Consider the following 19,446-nt stretch of genomic DNA (forward strand, 5'->3'; position numbering starts at 1 on the left):
ATTCTTACCTCCTCATTTTCTAGGACTTGTTTGGGCCTGGAACAGGCATAAAGTGCATAGCTAACTATCCACACATTTCCCACTCACCTCTTCACATGCCCCCCCCCTCTCTCTCTCTCTCTCACACACACACACACACACACACACACACACACACACACACACACGGTAGCCTCCACAAAGTTTTATGTCTTCTGGAAATGCCCTTCTGGGTATGGGGAGTTAGTTGTGGTCTCTCAATTGAGAATTTGCTCTCAGATTCCCAAAAGAGTTTCAGTCAGTTCTGTAGAGTGGAGTTGTGGGGCCATGAAATCACACCAGAGCTGTCAACTGAGCTGGACTGTAGGTCAAGGCAAACAAAGGGGTCTCCTAGGGAGACAGGGGGAGCAAAGGGCTCCACAGTCAGACAGAAGCAAGGACTGGAGGGAACACATGGATGGGAGGCAGGGAAGGCTTGGTTTTTCAGGACTTCCTGATCTGAGTTTCTCAAAAACCTCCCCCCACCAGGCATCCCAATGCTTTCACGTCTATTTCTAGAACCATTTAATTGGTATCTGTCTCTTAGAACCCCGAAGCACCATATTAAAAGAAATCTTATTTCATTTCTGTGACTGTGACTTTCTTGTGGTCAGGAACTGAATCTTCACGGTGTCACAGAGTGTAACAACACGTGGAAGGCGATCACTGCAGGACTGTGGAGTGAGCGATGAGCAGAATGCTGATTCTGGGTCTATGTGTGGAGTTCTGGCTAAATATGACTTCCTAGTCACAGTCCTGCCCTGCTGTGCCCTTCTGGTACAAAATGCTCCCTAGCCTTCATCGGCACAGTTCTTATTACCTGTGTCTTCCAGCCTCTTTACCTCTGGGTTGTGACAGGCAGCGTTTCCTAAACATTTTTTTTTCTGAAAAAATTACAATGCCTAGCACATTAACACTTGTGTTTGATGGGAGATGACACCTTTGGTTCAATTGCTTCTGCTTCAGCAGATTCCCAAGATGAGCCTTGGACCATTCATTGAAGGAAGAACCATAGGCAGAAACAGGCTGTGAGTAGAGAGACATAGAAGTAGATCTTTCACTTTTATTTATTTATTTTTTTGAACCAACCCAACATTTCCACCAGCAACTGTCAACATAGCTTAGGACACAAACATTGTTTTCTTTTTTTCTTAAAAAAATGTGTTCAAAATTAAACAGGTGTTATTTTATTTTTTTCTGTCTTAGAAAATGTATTTATGTCAATGCAGAAAGCCTCAAGACCCGTGGGCAGTTTTGTAGTGTGTCTATGTGTGTGTGTGTGTGTGTGTGTGTGTGTGTGTGTGTTAAAGCCAGGACTTTTCAAATACATCAGAAAAAGGTCTGGTGGGGGGGGGGGTGTCAGTGTGTCCATCCTCATTTGCTAAGAGCCCTGGCTCTTTGGGAATGTGATGACTTGGATTCCTGGGAAAGGAGGGGTATAAGAAATACCCCACAGGCTGGGTCGAGAACTTTCTGAGGCTTAAAAACAAGCAGGAACGTGGGGGAAATGAGAGATTCCAGTTCCTATCTTGTGGGCATGCTTTCAAAAGTAGCCTGTAGGCCAGGAGAGGAGGAAGGGGCCCCCTGTTCTTTTAGAAACCTCCAAATTCTCACATCACTTCAAGCAATCTCCTTAGCCTTTTGAGTATGGCGCACTGGCAAGGGAAGGGTGGTAATGGCGGCATTCTCGAGAAACACTGACCCTGTACATGTGATCCATCCCCTGAGAGACCTCCCCAGTCGGGCACCCTCTTCTCTCCCACCTCAGACACGAACACCAGAACATTGGAGGGGGTTTCCCTTCTATTTCTCCAGCTGCCCTTGGTCAGCATGGGGGACTCTTATTTCCTATTACCAAGCCTCAACTTGGCAAGTGTCTCTGTGGGAGGGCACACATACAGGGGCTGACATACAACACGGAGAAGCAGAATGATCTCCGTAAAGATGAGTGTGACTGCGCTGTAATTTTGGTGTGATGTCAATGCAAGCAGACGAAACTCCTCCTGCACCCTGAGTTGGAGCCAAGAGACAGCTGCGGCTTTGTGAGAGCAGGAGGGTGTGTGTCAGCAAGCCCATGCCTCCATCTGTCGCTCAGACTTGGAGTTCCTTCAGGGACCTTTGTCACTAACTTCAGAAAGAAAAGACAAGACAATAAGTGGAGCCTGGCAGGGAGACGAAAGTGATCACACTGGCAATTTGATGAAAAGAGCACCCCAAAATCAGCCATGTGGAGATGGCTCGTCCTCACACCCTGACAGCTGAATGAGGGAGTCTTGATGCATGTCACGGGAGGCAGGGGAAATCCTGCCCCGCAGGGAACTAGAGTCAAAGGGATAGTGGGATACACAAGAGACGGCTCGGGGACATGAATGGAGGATGGGGTAGAGGTGGATTTGTTGCTGCTGTTGGTTTGTTTTTAATTAAATACTTTGGACAGGTGGTGTCTCCTCCATTCCATTGGATTGGTTAGATTTTTTGCCCTTTCTGTGCAGTGCCAGGGCCTAGGTCAGGTGACGTTCCTGGGGCTTGGGTCCCGATGCCGCTTCTCCAGGGCTGCGCTCAACCTGGAGAGGTTGGCGAGGAAGCGCCCTTCTCTTCGGAGAAGCTCCAGGCCTACCCTGTGGAGGTCTTGCTTTGGCGGTTCAGAACCCCTTGATGTAGCAGTAGGCCTCCAGTGTGGCAAAAAGTATGTAGAGGAGCCACAGGCTGACGAAGAGCCACGTAGTGGCAAGCTTGCAGCCACGGGGACCTCCGAGCTCCCCGCCCAGGTGGGGCCGCCGACGGTACAAGAGTACACTGAGGCAGACGAATGCAAAGATGGTGAAAAGAGTGACCGAGAAGGCTAGAGTGCCAGCAGACACATGGAACTCCTGTCCCTGCATGGCCCAGTAGATGGCGGCCACGGACCAGGCCAAGCCAATACCCAGGAAGACGTTGACAGCATTACTGCCAGTGACATTGCCAATGGAGGCATCTGCATACACATCCTGCAGGGCAGCAGCTTTGCTGGCGAACGTATCTGGAAAAGGACAGAGACAAATGGGAACCGTGGGAGACTGGGATGTGCAGGGTTTGCCTTTGAGTATCCCTCATAGGCAGCTTGGTAGCGCGGGCAAACGGGCCACTTCCAGCCCTGTCACTCATGAACTGTATAGTTTTAAAGATTATAGATCCAATGAAGGATCTGGGTTTCCCGTTCCTCATCTGTAGGTGTATGAAACACCCTAAGAGCTATTTATTCCTGTTCTAATATTTACCAAGGGAGCCTATCACTCCCTGCTAACAATCATATCATGTTTGTAGCAAAGAAGATTCAGTCACTTCATAACATCTGCCCAGGCAACTTTCATATCCTAGGGAAGCAGCTGGAGCAGGTGATTGGCTGTAACTGTCTTGTGGGGCATGCACTCATTTAACCCTGAAAGTGACTGAGCAATGCTCATGCACACAGGAGAATCAGGATCAAGGCATCTACACAAGGGCACTTAAGTGAGCAAGAGACTTGACTCCAGAATCCCCATGGGAGGACCCTGCCCATAACACCCTCTCATTCTCAAAGAGCTTTCACAAGAGCTATGGCAGAGGCATGGACCTGAGTATATTCTTCTGAAAGCTCCAGGATTGTCAGGTGCTTTCTGGACCAACTTCCAGGCCTTGGAAATACCCCGAATGATCTCTCTACCAGTATAGCCTGATGTTTCACGCTTGTCAAATTTCTCAGACCGCCCAGAGAAAGCTTCTTGCCCCAACTTGACTATGACCTTGAAGTTAAGCTCTCCTTCCCTACGTTATTCTTTCCCCCCCCCCCACGGGATCCTTCCCCTTCATCAGTTTAGACACACCAAGGCCCAGAGAACAGCGAGCACAGGGCATTTCAACTGCAAAGCTCCTGCCATCATCTGACTTCTTATCAACAGATTTATTTCCATAATAGCCAGACTTCTGGCATGACTAAGACACCCTTACCCCTGCCCTGGTCTGTCCTGGGAGTTGAGAAGGAGGAGTTCCTGGAGTGTGGTGTAGATATCCTGTGATGATTCGTTTTGAGTGTCAACTTGACTTGAAGGAGAGCCACCCAGGGGAAGTGGTAGAGCACACCTTTGCGTGTACCTGCGATGAAGTCTCCAGAGACTATTAGATCCCACGGGCTGTGTCTCAAGGAATGGACGAATCCACTTTAGAGTCACAATAAGATGGCGATATTAGGCGGCAGTGAAAGGTAGGAGGGACCTAGGTGGGGGATGTAGCTCACTTGGGGGGGCATTTCTTGGAGCTTATAGCTTGCCTTGGGTCTGTCCTATGTTCTCATTCTTTGGTTCTTGTCAACCATGGTGTGACTTGCTTTTCTCCGTCATGCCTCCTTCCCTGCCATGCTGTGTTAACACTCCTGAAACCATGAGTGAAATGAATCCTTCCTTCTTTAAGCATTTTCCTTGGGACTTTTGTCACGGCCATGCTGAAGAAGTGAATGGGTGTAATTGATCTCCAGCAGGATGTTTCTTTGTTCCAACGAAAGTTGCCCTTGGTTCCCCCTGCTGACTCCTGCCTGGTAAGATTTAGCCCAAGTACTTGAAGCTAGCAAAAGGTCAGAGTTCAGGTGCCATAGAGACCCAGACTAAATTAAGTAAGGAGCCTGGCCTACTACAGTCACCCTGTATCTGCTACCTGCTGCTTGTCATTCAGGCCTGGTTTCCGCAGGACCTGGCCTAACCCGACTTAACTAAGGTTTCCTGTTTGACACCTTTACTTCATAGAAATCGTTGAGATTTTTTTTTAAAAAATATCATTTGGGTAGAGTCTCCTTTGCTAGACTTTTAGCTGAGGGCTGAGAAGGAAACATGTTTGCCTCAACTCACACAATAGATGAGCAACTAGCACGGCACTGTATCGGGCATCCCGGGAGCTCAGTAAATATTAGTCTACTAAGTGAATTAATGAATCCTTACTGCTGTTTGCCTTGGGATATTTAGAAGGAAATAAAGAGCATGTAATTCCTCACACGGAAAGACAAATCTCAACTAAGGTTCTTATGCCTGTTCTGATAGGAGACACTTTGCCCTCATAGATGCCCACGGGAGCAGGGGAGGCCAAGAAGGATTGTGGACATTTTGATAGGGACATTTGTAAGCAAGGTAATAATTAATCTCTCAGAGGCTGCCAGAGGCAAATGGAAGGACATTATTGTATGCATTTAATTGCATTTCTTGTGTCCTAGTAATACAATATAAAGGCTAAGCAATTGGGCCGCTTACTTGGTCAGGTTCTATATCCTTGGTAGACCTCAGTTTTCCAGTCTAAGATTTTGATGAGCAGAGCAGTGATTGAACGTGTGAATTGGTTATTACCCACAGTGCCTGTTGCTTCCTATCTGAGATGAGGCAGAGGCCAGGGGACACTTGAACCAGGGGATATCCCCTTGGCAAACTTAAGTACCTCTCACTCTCACCTGGCACAGAGGTGCCGAATGCCACAAAGACAACAGCTGTGACTGAATCCTTGAGCCCAATTGTGCAGCCGAAGTGAGAGGCTAGGTCCCCGATGATGGCGGTGAGCATGCCAATAATGAGGATGGAGACCACAAAGCAGGCCCAGCCGTGGCAGTACTCCGTGGGGGGCACACAGGCAAAAAGCACCTTCCAGAAGACTGTCAGGAAGTGCATGACGTAGTCAAAGCAGGAAGGCAGCCTCTCCTCTCCCGATTCATCCTCATCTTCATCCCCTGCTGGAGGTAAGATAAACAGGCTTGAGACCGGGAAGTGAGATCAGATCTTCATTTGTGAAAAAGTCAAGTCCAACCCACGCTACAGGCATCCTGGGCTGAGTGGGGATGCTCATCTCTCTGGACAGCAAGCGAGGGACAGCATGTGGGCACCAGTTACACAGTGGGGATGATGGGAAATGAATTGGTCATAGGGTCATCTATGACCTAGTTTCAATGCAGGGTACTAAGCGAACAAACTGTAGACTATAGAGAAAGAAGAGAGGATGCAAATAAGAGGCAGAGTGGGAGAACAGGAGGACAAGGAGGGGGAAGAAAGGAGGCAGGGACAGGCTGTATTTGATTTTCTAGGTAAAGGAAACAGAACTGGCTGTGTGCTTGACCACTCCTCACTGGGTGCCAGTGAGGTTCCTCTCAAGTTTCTAACCTGTCTTCAACAATACGACCATAATTCTGCCATCATCCACCCCCAGAGGGATGGGTGTCATTCCAGAACATAGAGGCTGTACCCCTCCTTAGATAGCCCATGAAACAGGGCAGGGATAGTCTCTGTCTTTGCTAGCAACTATGGGTACATGTGCCCCGCCAGTGACCGCCCCCGTGCCCCCCCCCCCCAGAGAATGTACTGAGGTACCTGTGTCCCTTCAAGGGCAAGTTTAAATGCTTTCAGTTTGCAAAGAACAGAAATCAGGAATCTGGGCTCTAATTCCAATTTTAAATGAAAGGAATCTTAGCCTGGGGTACTTTAGAGTTTTTTGAACTTCAGATCCTTCCTTTGTGAAGGGAAGTAGACTGTGTAGCCTACATTCCTTCTGTGGTCTCTCGAGGGCACAGTCATGTCATCAGAAGGGGCATGGCAGAATGGATGTGGAAGCAGGGCAGCAGCAGTAGCAACCCTCTCTTCCTGGCTGTGCTTTTGCTCTGGCTCTGGGACCTTAGGGATGTAACCCCGTGGGTTGCTATGACAACAAAATCTCATGGAAAAAGACAAGGCCAGTAGTGCTTGTCTGTTCAAGCGAACTATAGTGTTGCTGAGAGACAATACAGGGGCAGTTGGGAGACCCTGTCCATTCTCATTCCAACACATCTGCGGGTATCTGGGACTTCTGCCTAGGCTGGCGACACTATGGCGGAGTCATTCTGTTAATGTCAAAGAACTCATCCAGGGTAGAGATTCATCAGGGAGGTCAACGCAAAGCATTTTGCTAGCTCTTAACATCCAGTCTCTAAACCAGAATTCTTTTCCATTTTACCAAAAAGGAAAAGCAAACTTGTGGGGAGGTGAGGAATGATGGAAACTGGATTTCACGGGTACATATTTTGTACTTGTACTTCTGAGAAAGGCAACAGCAGTTCTTTTTAGGACTGAAAACATTGACGATAGAAAGGATACTTACACTAGCTCACACAGAAGAATCAGGAATTGAATCCAGATGTCACTACCCTCTTTTTTTTTTTTTTTTTTTTTTCCGAGACAGGGTTTCTCTGTAGCTTTGGAGCCTGAACTCACAGAGATCCGTCTGCCTACGTCTCCGAGTGCTGGGATTAAAGGCGTGCACCACCAACGTTTGGCTCGTCACTACCCTCTATCTTTTAGTTACCCATTGAAAGGGATAAGCATCTCAGACCGAAGCTGGGAAGACTCCACCGAAGAGCTCTCCTTGAAAGTGATGAGCCACTAAGGGGGCCGTGATCTTCTTTCTTGGCGGCTATCTGCACTCCTAGAAAGGCTTTCATGAGGGTCCTCTTACCTGCACTAACAGTGATGGCTTCCATGAACTGGTCCCTCCAAGAATGGGTCCCCACAACCAGCGCCAGGTTTGTCTTCTTGATCAGCTTATCCACTGTACTCTATCATGGAAAGAAAAACTTGGACTCATGAGGTCAGATTTCTCAAGACTAATGAGGCCTGCCCTGTTACAAAGGAATGAAAGATGCCCTGAATCGCAAGGGTTCTAAAATCTTTTCATGAGGTGGTGTCCTTGGATGAGATCTTCTTGGGCAATCCCCCTAGTTCCCTTTTCTCTAATTGTGGATTCAGACACTGGGTGTTCAGAGGAATGTAACTACAGAGGATATAGTGATCTTTTGAGACAGGGTCTGTCTCTCTCTTACACGGCAGTTGTCCTTGAATTCTCTAGGTAGACCAGGTTGACCTTGAACTCACAGACACACCTGCTTCAGCCTCACAAGTGCCTTGGATTAAAGGCCTGACCCACCACACCTGGCTTGAAATGTAACTATAGAATAAGACGTCAGTAAACCTTGGTCTGCAGTAGTGAGTTTTGGTATGTTTAAAACATAAAATTGTGGTGATACATCTAAGAGCACCCTGCCCTACTTATTTCATATTTTATATCATGTTTCCCTATAGTATTCCTAGCATACAAATAACCAGAACACTTGTTACATATTATAAATGGAAAACTGAGCCCTGGGGTGGATAAGTGATTTGTTTGGTTTCTAATTCACATTTTCCGCGGTGAAATTAGAAAAAAGCCTCATCTCTTCTGTTTCCCACTTTAGCTATCAATAGACCTCACTGATGGTCTGACCTTGAACTCATAGGACTCTTCAATGATGACCTCTAGTTTGGGGTGTTCACCCAATATTGGCTTTCCCATCTCTGCTATTCTCTTGGCCTCCTCTTCCTCCATAGTCAGCTTCCTGTCTGTCACCTCTGCAACAAAAGAAAAATCAGATGAGCTCTAGCACCTTTTCCATCTCCCAGGACTTTATCGCTCAGGGGCATGGGCAGTGGGTGGAAAGCTAGGCGTTCTCAAGAACAGGGACTGGGCATCTCTAGTTTCTCTTTCTGCTAATGGCTGAACACCCTGATCAGGCCACAGACATGCTCCTGGTAGACCCGAGAATGAGCATTTCTCTTTTGATTTTATTTTCGGGTAGGGAATCTGACCCAAAGAATTCCCAGTGAATGGTACCAAATGATGCTCCCAAGCCATTTAGAGAGTGGCTGCAGAGCTGGGAAGAAAAGCCAAATCGCATGGTCTTAACTATTTTGCGCTGCTGGATCTGATTGTTCATTACTTCATGTAAGAGTTCTGGAAGATACACTGATCCAAAGGCACTGCCTACTGGCTCCCATTGTCATTTGTTTTCAACATTGTTGGCACTGTTGCATCTATGAAAGAGAAAGGGAATGTTTGCAGAACCATCTCCGTTTCATACAGGTGACTGACATCTTCACAATGGGAAACTTGGACAATTCCCAGGACACTTCATGGTGTTCCAGAGATAGATTCCTCTAGGATTCCTATACAAGGCAGGGGCATTTCTTCTGGGATGAAAAAAAAACATTCAAAGTAAAAATAAAACAAAGTCCTCCCTTTATTTTCTTTATAAGCATTCTCTGCGGCCCTCAGCATCTTGCATCATTTACCAACGGTCCCTTCTCACGCTGAACAGCTAAACAGGTTTTCCACTTCAGCCACTTCACCATGAAGACATGTTTTTCTGGATTAGAGTGAAATAGAGATTGAATCTTTTCATTCCCCTTTGATTAGAAAATCGCTCTTGGCAGTCTGTTTCTTTCAGAGCTCATTTAAACATCTCCCCATCCAAGCCCGCATTCTCACATGTAATTAGTTCTTTCATTCAGCTCCTTAATTGCTTTCATTCCACAGAGTAAACGTCCCTTGGGAATCCTCTAGTCCTTGGATAATCCCAAGGACAAAATGGGTCAGAGGCCAAGGAAGTCTTTTTCTTTTCCTCCCCCGCCCCCAAGCTTGGGTTCTTGAGGTTGCAATAAAAGCAATCCACAGGAAAAACTATAAAATAAGGCTGGGTTTTACTAGGTAGGAGACTTATTTATATAAAGATTTCCTTGGTTAGCCAGAATGAGGACAGTTGATGGTGTGCAGACTCCAGAGTCTGGACTTGCTACTGGACTCTACAACCAATGAACGAGGCCATCCTGACAATGTCTGGGAGCTGTCCGTGGTGCTGCACCATAGTAGCTCTGGTGGTTTTTGAAAATTAAGCTCTCTCTCTCTCTCTCTCTCTCTCTCTCTCTCTCTCTCTCTCTCTCTCACACACACACACACACACACACACACACACACACACACACATTGTGCTCATTTTTTCTCACACACATGTAATGTATTCTATAGGCCCCTTCCTCATTCTCCATCACCCCATCAAGTCTCTCTCAATCTTACAAGTCCCCTTTCCATGTTCACATATTCAGGTTTTATTTTGAGACTCGGTGAGTTTAACCTGGGCCATCCACATAAGGATGGGTTTGAAATTCTCTACTAGAGACTTGTGGGTTCACCAGTGGTTACTCAACTGATGGCAGCAACTCTCTAGTTCCAAGAATCTATCATGGTCATGAGGGTCGCAGGTTGGGAGGGTCCTCTTGAGTGCGTTTCCCTTCTGTGGTTGGCTGTTGACAGGTCCATTCTTGTGCAGGTTCAGGGTAAGCGAGTGCAGTCGTATTGAGTTCAGGGTTAGAATGGCTGTACTGTGTTCAGGAGATGACATTCTGTGGCCCTTCACCCCATTCTCTGGCTGTTACATTCTTCCTGCTTCTCTCCCATGGTGTTCTCTGAGTCTTGGAGGGATGGCATACATGCCTTGTTTGTGGCTGAACACTCAGCTATTCCTTGTTCTTTTATATTTCCACGCTGGAGGACATCTTATGGTACAGCCTGACCTCACTTACTTCATTTAATATGGGTCTCATATGAGTTCATTCAGAAGGCAAATCCAGGAGTCTGAATGTGCTGGGACTATTTACAAGAACAGCAGCCCGGGAAACGGAACTGCAAGGCAACCTGGGAGAAAAGCCCTTAGGGAAGACAGACTCCTGAAAGAATGAGTAGCCGTCTCCTCTTCCTTCTGGCTTTGGCATCAGCAGTGACAGTGTTATTCTGCTCCTCCCTCGCCAATTCCCTCATGTCATACTTCACATGTGCCACAGGAACTTTATACCACCATAATGAGCTCTCCAGTGACACGTAAATGTACCTGTCTAACCCCTTGTCTAGCTGTCAATCTAGCACTATATCCATCTGGCATATTATTGATCCACTTGCTGACCTGTCCACCCCTGTGGTGACAGTCACTTTTTCTGTCTAGCCTTCTGCAAAAATCCCTTTGACAAATAGCCAATGCTCTATTGGCAAGTCACCCACAGTCCCACAGAAGTACTCTGTATATTCCTGTTAACCGACTCACATGCCTTTCTATGAACCCCGACTTAGTGTCTTGATGTCAATCCTCCTCCTTTTCTAATTTTTATAGACTGGTCATAGCTTAAGTTCAAGTTAAGTTAATTTCGCAAGCCCCAGACTTAAAGGATGAATGCTAATGATTCTGACTGCTCCCCAGAATTTCAAGTGAAGAGAACAATAGAGGTGATCTCGATGCGCAGGCCGACTAAACAAACCCTCATTTCTAGGAAGAGAAAGGGAGAGAGGTGGGGAAGGAGGCAGAATGTAAATCTGACAGAAGATTGGACAAATATTGGAAGAACAAAGAGCTCTCCAGGCTCGACAAGGATAGGCTGTGAACGCCCTGTGGATCTCCCTACGGAGAAGCAGTGGTGTGGCCAAGGCTCTCACTCTAAGGCCCTCGCACTTGGGGGAATAGCCCAGGATGAACACATTTACTCTCTTTCACCACTGGTGCTGTCAATCACATCGGCCTGTCCCCTCAGGAAGACGGAAATTGAAACCTTAGGCTTCTGGTGGGTGGAAAAGCCTAATCAAGGGCTCCTGATTCAGAGGAGGTGTAGGACACCCCCCTCTGCATTTTATATTTCCATCGGTGTCTGAAATCTTGTTAAAAGTATAATGAAACTTAACCCAAATACAAATATGTGTGTTAGCAGTGAAGGCAAGAACTGGAACAAAGAAACCTGAATGTATCCATGTGGGGTAGTATGAGCAGAGAGGGAAAGAAAGACCAACACCCCAGGAGAGTGCAGAGCACAGAGTTTGAGCTAGCCCGTATCCTGTCGGCATAAAAATAAGCAAGAAGATGAAGAGACTGGAGCAATGTTTCCACAAAAGGAAAACATATTAACTCTGTGCACTTTCTGCTGTAGGCTCCAAGGAGGCAAATGATCTCACTCTGCCTATTGCCTCTTCTTAAGTCCAAGGGGTGGCCTGTAGGTGACTTGGAACACCAGAGCATGCTGTAAGATCTTTTGCCTCTTCAATGTCTCTCTCTCTCTCTCTCTCTCTCTCTCTCTCTCTCTCTCTCTCTCTCTCCCTGTGTGTGTGTGTTCAAAGAACAGATGAAATGTAAGGCATTCTTTTAAAACAGATTGAAACCGTCTTGAGGCGCACACTCCATCTGTATTGAGCACAGTGCTGCCAGACATGGAGGGCTGTTTCCTTTTCTGGTCCTGAAGTTGGATGCTGTTTGTGATGGGCTTCCACTCACGGCAGCATACTCTCGAAGTGGGTCTGTGTCCTACACAGGATCTAAATTCTGAATGAGATTCTTGCTAAAATAAAATCTATAAATATCTTTCTTCTCCCTGTTCCCACACATAGCTTTTCTGTTTGGAGCATATGTAACTTTAAGGATAAATGACAAATGAGTTCAAATCTAGCTATCAAACCAAATCAAAACTCATCTGTGATGAGTTAGAAGGTCTCCAGGGTCAGTAAAAGTCTGTAATTTTTTTTTTTTAAAGACAAACCGCCTTTACTGTTCTCAGCAGTTCTTCATTATTTCTCCCTGGGTCGCTGAAGTCAGTCTTTCCTTTTGAGCTCTATGTCAATCCCATTGGAGAGTCTGGTCTTAACGCTTCCCATCTCCTCTCCAACAACAGAAGAGGCAGGAAAATCTATGACCTACCATCTTCTTGGTAAGTTTTATTTTAACAGCTAACTATGCATTTTCACACTCTCACTGGTGAAAATGGTGTTCAAGGAATTATCTACTTCCCCTCAATTACTTTATGTAAGGAGTCTCTCGGTCATTGGGAGAAGCTGTCAGGTTACCTTGACCCTGTAGTTCCTGTTAAGTAATGTAATGGACATTGATCTTAAACCAAGTAATGGCACTGTTAAGAATAGAAAAGAGGGGGAAATGCAGACACCTCTTACCTGGAGATAACAGGAGCGCTGTTTGAAAATGGGTATCAGGGAAGGGGGAGAAAGAAAAGGAAAGAACATTAAGATCCCATCTTGAAAGAGGCCCCAGGCTTTGTGGTTCCTGGCAGCATAAGGGAGGCAGTGAGAGAATGAGCAAGAACACATGCAAACGGCAGCATTTGAGCATGCACGGCAAGAACAGCAGCAAGAGGCGTGAGAAGCTGGAAAGACTGCTGAGCAGCTACAAGGAAGTTACCCCACACCTTCCCTGAAAACCTGAGTGCTAAGGATGGGGGTATGATGATGAGTGGGCCATGTGGGTGAAAAAGACACTTAGGTGGCCACTGTGATTCTGGCTAACTATCATGAACACCGTGTGTGCTTTGCAACCCTGCCAGAGTAGATGGACTGTTGATGGCAAGTAAGGAGTAAGTCTTGAAGGTGAGCCCCAGAGAACAATATGCAAGAACAGGACAGTGTTCCCTTTTACCATTCCCAGCCCCAGCCTTGCAATCAGAGCATGCTCTGCTTCCCAGTGTAACCCAGCTACTATGAGGGCCAGAGCTTTGATCTTCCCTGAAAGAATGATGTAAGGAAAGATGCATCCTTTAGACTGTGGTCCCTGGATGATAGCCCCTGTCTAGCCCTATCCCTGCCCTTAGTAATGTTCAATAAAGGCATGTTGTTTACAGCTTTGGGAATTGACAGTCTTTTTGTTCAGAAAGGGTAGGTGAACTCTGGATTTCAGGTACTCCAGAACAGAGGGACTGTCAGACCGAAACTTGTATGAGGATGGAAGATGATAAATGCAAAATCTCTGAGCAGACTGGGGAGCAGAGTCAAAGACATACACAACACAGGATGTCTGGAGCTTCTTTTTGCTCATGCTAAAACTCTCTTGTCTCTAGGGTAACCTGACAGATTCCCCCAATGAATGAGAGACTCATCACATGGGAGAAGAGCTTAGTCTATGCAAGACTCTCTTGGACTTCAAAATGCACAAGCTAAAAAGAAATTCTTGTGAATTTCCCACCTCATTTTTATCCTGATTGTATGTATAACTTTATACCCCTCATCCTGTCAGAACTGGAAACATCCTGCTACCTACTCCTGCTAGAGACTGACAAGGAAGGAGAGTATGTGGGCATAGGTGGGGATATCTACAAATTGCTTCTTCTAGTAACCTCAAGGAATGCAGCTCATGCCTGAGACCCATAACTTCACGTCCACAGCCTCTGAAGATATGTGTGGACTCAGAATCTACATGGTGTGTAAGGAGCTGAGCCACAGTTGATTTTTCCCAGTTGTTTCCATTTAGACCATGAAGGTGATTAGTTGGCCAGAGGCTATTCTCATGATATTGTCATGGGCGTGCTCCTTCCATGGGTCTGCAGGAAGAACACTTCAGGCCCTAAAGTTCAGATGGGCAAGCCAGACATTCTCTGCTTCTTGTCTTTGTGAATTGGAGGGTTCTTACTGAGGAGGAACAGATACATCTGTGAGATCCACGGAGGTCAGTGTGGAGTGACTGACTACCACCAGGGTCTTTTCCTTGTGTTCCGTGTACTGATCCTCACGTGAGACTTATTCATCTCTGCTCAGATCCCCCAGAGACAATTAGAAAAGAAGATAGCTCAGGAAACTTCTAGGGGTGGGGCACTGGACAGGGTGTGTCCCTGAATGTAGAAAGAAGCCAAAGAAGCAGCCCCCACTATTGGACAGTGCTTCCCTTTCCCTGACTTTTCCAGACTTCCTCTGGCCAGGTATTGACCCACTAACTAGCCCGGACAATGAAGCAGCTCATCTTGCCTCACTTGTGAAAGAAGTCCTCTTTCACACTCTGGGGCTTACTCTATGCCACAGAAATTACGTTTTCTCTAATTCTTTCCTTTCTTCTCTACCACAGATCATGCAGAACTTTTAATATTACCTCCGAAGGCTGTTGTGTTTGCTCAGAATAGAGTTTCCTATTGCAAGTCCAGTCATTTTTTTTTAAAAATTCTATTGTCATTTTTGACCATACAGAGATGATGCTAGGCTGAATGTCTAAGTCTCTCCTAGACGGTAGTGATAATGAAAAGCAATTTTCACTGTACTGTCTCTCACTCTGAAAACAGTAGTGCACCCTGCAAATCAGAATGGATTTTCATTTGACTCTGAATCCAGACAATTGGGTTTTATAACCTTTCACCTCATGGTCTGATGCCAATATCGGGGAAGAACCGAAGAGACTGAAAATTAATATCCCAGAGTCTAAGGCCTAGACCATAGGGCACGAGGCTGGGAAACCCATGCATTTCTTACCAACAACTTCCACCTTGGCACCTTGGTCTTTGGGAAAATCTGGGGGGCATATCACACAAATAATTTTCTGAAATCCTTGTCTCCTTACCTCCTTCCCCAGGGCTAGGCTTCACAAGGACTCTTCTGGTTAAATATTTCAGAGGCAAAAGGCAACCTCAAATGGGGAGCAGCCACAGGTGTTTGTATTCAGCCAGGTCTATCAAAGAGCTCAAGGCTTACCTTAGAACCTTTTCTGTCCTACTGTTTGGTAGGGGACCCAAGGGGAGGCAGAAAATAGCTGTTTTAAATGTTAAAATAAAGGCATAGATGGGCTTCTAATCTCTTCCTCCTGCCTGGAGCCCTTACATGGGCCTTGGGTAGCTTTTGTTTCCAGCCAGTCATAAAGATGTGTAGTTGGTGCACAATGGGGATGCGATAGAAACGAGGTAGAGCAGGTGCAGAGACAATTTCTGAGAATATTCCGGAAAGTGGGAGCTGGACGATAGGCTGGGATAGTGTAAGAGGCAAAGGAATGAGATTCTCTTTCTTCGGGTACTCTCTGGTTGTCAGATTGGAAGGAATACTTTACTCAGAGGGCAATGAACTATTTAGCTCGCCTTGCCCCTTGAGGGCTAGATGTGTCCAATCCAGAGCTGGCACAGAGCTGAGTTCTTCAGACAGTTCCAGCGGATGGTGATAATTGACCACCAAGCTTGAGGAGAAGACCTGAAGGGGTGCTTTGAAAGTGTTGCTGTTGACCTTACTCTCTTAGACCTGCCAGTGTAGCTCCCTGTTGCTGAATGCGAAGCCACTGAAGAATGGTCAGCTCTCCTAGATGAACAGATGTTTTTGCATTCCCATACCTATTCCATCACTGTTTTCAAAGTGGTAGCTTCTGATTATTTCCATTGAGTGAGAAAGGCATCTATTTTTCTGGTTGCAACAATGCCAGTGTCACTCTCCTAAGGATGAGCCTTTGGCTGGGATTTTGAGACGTACGTGCCAAGAAAACCATGGCATCTACTTCTCTAGTCAGAGGTGAGAGGTGCCATGAGGTCTGAACATTATTTTCACTTGCAGATGCTAAGCAAAGGCAGGTATCCATCCGCTGTCCACTGGCTGTCTTTAGTGCCTCAGTGATCCAAACCACTTTTCCATTTAGTGTTCCTTTCTTTGATAAGCATAAATAAACATTCTGGGCTTACTCAAGTATGTTCTTTTCTAGGGCCCACACGCTCATGGAACAGTTGAACCTAAAATGGCTTAGTTTCTCTTACAGATTTTCAATTGTCCATTTTCATTATCCCAAACTGGCCCACATAAGGTACCTTAATTTAGTCTATGAAGAAAGATAGGATGGAGTGGATGAGATGTCAAAGGGCGAAAGGAGAGCTTGGGATTCCATGTTGCAGGGCTACTTCAGAAAGCCAGCTCTCTCCTAGAGAGTTCTCAGAGACCATGGCCAACTGGTATATCTCTCCAAGCCATGGTCTACCCAACTGTGAATAGGCAGATAACACACTTACCTCCAGGAAGGGCAGAGAGACCTGTGGGCCACTCTGCAAGTGAAGAGCTTGCCAAGCATTCAATAAAGGTTGGGGAATGCAGCAGAAAATGGTCAAAGCATTATGGCAACGTGGGTTCCACCCTTCCTCCAACCCCCCCCCATTATTGTCAATGCCTGCTAGATTGAGAGGTGGCAAGGAAGGGGCACAAGCATGCAACACATCACATTCCTTTCTTTTTCTTCTCCTCCCCACCCACCAAGGAGTTTTCACATTGACAAGCTATAGTATGGGGGTAGAGAATAGGGGCAAGTGCAGGGGACAGTAACAATCGAATAACTGGGTGATTATAGCACAACACAGGAATAACTCATTAGGGCAATGAGGAGTTGAGGCTGCAGCACTGCCCAGAAGGTAGGAAAGGAGGAATATGGAAATAAACTATGACTAAGAAGGCAGAGATGACACCGAAACAGGGTGGGAGCGAGAATACAGGAGGGAAAAAGCATAAAATTTTCTGTCAATAGGAGAAGGAGGAGAAGGGGACAAAAGGTGGGGGGCAAAAATAAGAGTCACTTTTTCTTCTTTTTTTTTTAATTGCCTCGTTTGTTTAAATTTCTTTCCTTTTTCTTTGCCTTTTCTCGGTTGTTGCTTTGATTTTTAAAGAATCTCACACCTGATATTCCACGTTCCATCCATTTCGGTTCACCAAGGGCAATGAAGAAATTCTCTTGCCTTTCGTATTCCTCCTCATCTACTATCTTAACCCTTATGGTTTTCCTGTAGGGACAACAAGAGAGAGAGTGTCGACTAGGTGGGCAGCTTGGTTGTTCATCTGGAGCACAGCCTGTAATAACCATTCCCATCGCTCTTGGCACATGCAGCCCCATCCTGCCATGGTGGCCTTAGACAGGACTCTGGTGGAGTGTGCTGTCTTACTAAAAAAAAAAAAAAAAAATGCGCTTAGCTTTTCTTGTCTCCTCGGTCACAGTTGTTCTGACAGGTGAGAGGAAAAGGGACAGGAGGACAAGGAAAAGTGGGCAAAGGGAGCCACGATGAAGGAAGGGAGTTGGGAGGAAGAAGATTGGGATCATGGTGGGGAGGAGTCATTTTAGATCCTGCTAATGGTTAGTAAGAAGTAAGTTGGGCAGCACATTCCATTGGTGTCACATGGTAACAGTGGCATTTCTTTAGGCAACAAGTAGATGACCTGCCTACTGGGAATGACCCAGAACCCTTCACAGCGAACAATGTTTCTGCAGAGCCTAGGACTCCAGTCCCTTCTTTTGCCTCATTAAGAAAAATTTCAAAGTATTTATGGAGAGGAAGACTAAAGACAGGGGGAGAGAGAAGAGATAGGGAGAAAGGGAGGAAGGGCTCTCCTAACTTTCTCATTTTTTATCCTTTAGGGAGGCTCAGGGAACCCAAATAAGGGTTAGCTCCAATATGATACAGGAATTCCACACCATTGACAGAGGGATGCTGTGCCCCAAGGCGGACCTTCTAAACACTGATTAACTTGGGTTGAGAACACAAGGTTGTGGAGATTACTGTCTATTCCTGGGTACCAACACAGTGGAGTGTCAGTTACAAAGAAAAGCAAGTTTTGTTTTTGGAAACATACTCCACTCCTCTGTCTATAAGACGGGAACCTGTTTTGTTACCACAGGGACTCTTGCATGAGATTGAAATGAGTCTGACTTAGAGCAACATGATGATGGTTTGGTCCAGGGATACTGACCCCTAACCCAGCAGTTCCAGAGCACAACCTATCCTAGGAAGGATTGCCTGACTTCCTCTTGGAGGCCAGAGCTATATAAGGTCATTCAGATGGAAAGCACAGCTCTGTCCGTTCTGTAACATCACATGGGCTTGCAGGGAAAGATTCACCTTAGGTCAGAATTCTCTCATTACTATTCCCCCTGCCTCCACATCTCGCTCCCCTTAATAGGAAGAGTAGCAAACAGCAGGAAGGTCTTTGATGGAGACCTGCACTTTAAACTCAGTCAAGGTCAGGGAGAGAAATACACTTTGATGGCAGAGACATGGCAGATAAAGATGGCTCTAAGGGTTCTGTGTGGGAGTGGGACAAAGTATGGTCCAAATATATTGGTTCTCAATCTCCTGGGACATAAACTCAGCCTTGAGAATAATTTTGCCATGGAAATCTGTGCTAGGTATCTGTTTCTCACGATGCATACTACCTGTAAACCTAGCCGTCTTTCTTGTCCCCATTCTACATCACAGAGAACCTCATTTACCATATTCTTAGAGTGTGGGTTCTCTCTTTCTCTCTCTCTCTCTCTCTCTCTCTCTCTCTCTCTCTCTCTCTCTCTCTCTCTCTCTCCCTCTCCCTCTCTCTCATTTACCTCACCCATATTCATTTTGCCACCCCAGAAAAATTGCCATTGGTTCTTGAAGACCCCTCTATGGATACCATGTGACAGGTTGGCAGGGTTAGGACAGAGAGAGGAGAAGAGAAAAGAGCAAGAGAGGAAGGAAACAGAAAGGAAGGAGGCAAGAGGAAGAGAAGGCAAAGGATTGGAGAGAGGAAGAAAGGAAGGAGAAAAGACTGTTACTGTTAGTGTGGAGGACAGGGTACTACACCTTTCTGAACACTCATATCGGCCATGCGGGGGCCCATCATCTCAATGAAGTAATTCTTGTTTTTCTCATATGCCTCATCATCAATTACCTTGATGTGAATTGTTTTGCTGTGGATGGAAAAATAAAGTATCATAAGCAAGGAGCAGAATCGGGGCAAGGCAGCTGGAGAAGAGAGGGAGAGAGAAAGAGACCCAAAAAGGTCCCAGTTGGCCCCAATTCCGCAAGGGCATGGAGGAAGGTG

At 46.2% G+C, this 19,446-nt stretch overlaps 1 protein-coding gene across 5 annotated transcripts in view; it reads right to left on the reverse strand.

Annotated features, from left to right (window-relative positions):
• Positions 1-1,074: 1,074 nt before the first annotated feature.
• Positions 1,075-19,446, reverse strand: part of Slc8a3 (solute carrier family 8 member A3) — a 153,986-nt gene continuing 135,614 nt past the window's right edge. For 3 of the 5 annotated variants that reach the window (XM_026779855.1, XM_013346431.2, XM_026779852.1), the window contains exons 3-8: positions 17,275-17,378; positions 12,823-12,840; positions 8,293-8,417; positions 7,489-7,588; positions 5,465-5,740; positions 1,075-3,037 (exon numbers count right to left, since the gene is read on the reverse strand). In XM_026779855.1, coding sequence (XP_026635656.1) covers positions 2,661-3,037; positions 5,465-5,740; positions 7,489-7,588; positions 8,293-8,417; positions 12,823-12,840; positions 17,275-17,378 — 1,000 coding nt within the window. In that variant the 3' untranslated portion in view covers positions 1,075-2,660. The remainder of the gene's footprint in view (positions 3,038-5,464; positions 5,741-7,488; positions 7,589-8,292; positions 8,418-12,822; positions 12,841-17,274; positions 17,379-19,446) is intronic. The other 2 variants (XM_026779860.1, XM_005343290.2) reach the window with 2 other exon arrangements.

The sequence above is a fragment of the Microtus ochrogaster genome, chromosome 1 (assembly GCF_000317375.1).
Source record: "Microtus ochrogaster isolate Prairie Vole_2 chromosome 1, MicOch1.0, whole genome shotgun sequence".
Classification (NCBI taxonomy): domain Eukaryota; kingdom Metazoa; phylum Chordata; class Mammalia; order Rodentia; family Cricetidae; genus Microtus; species Microtus ochrogaster.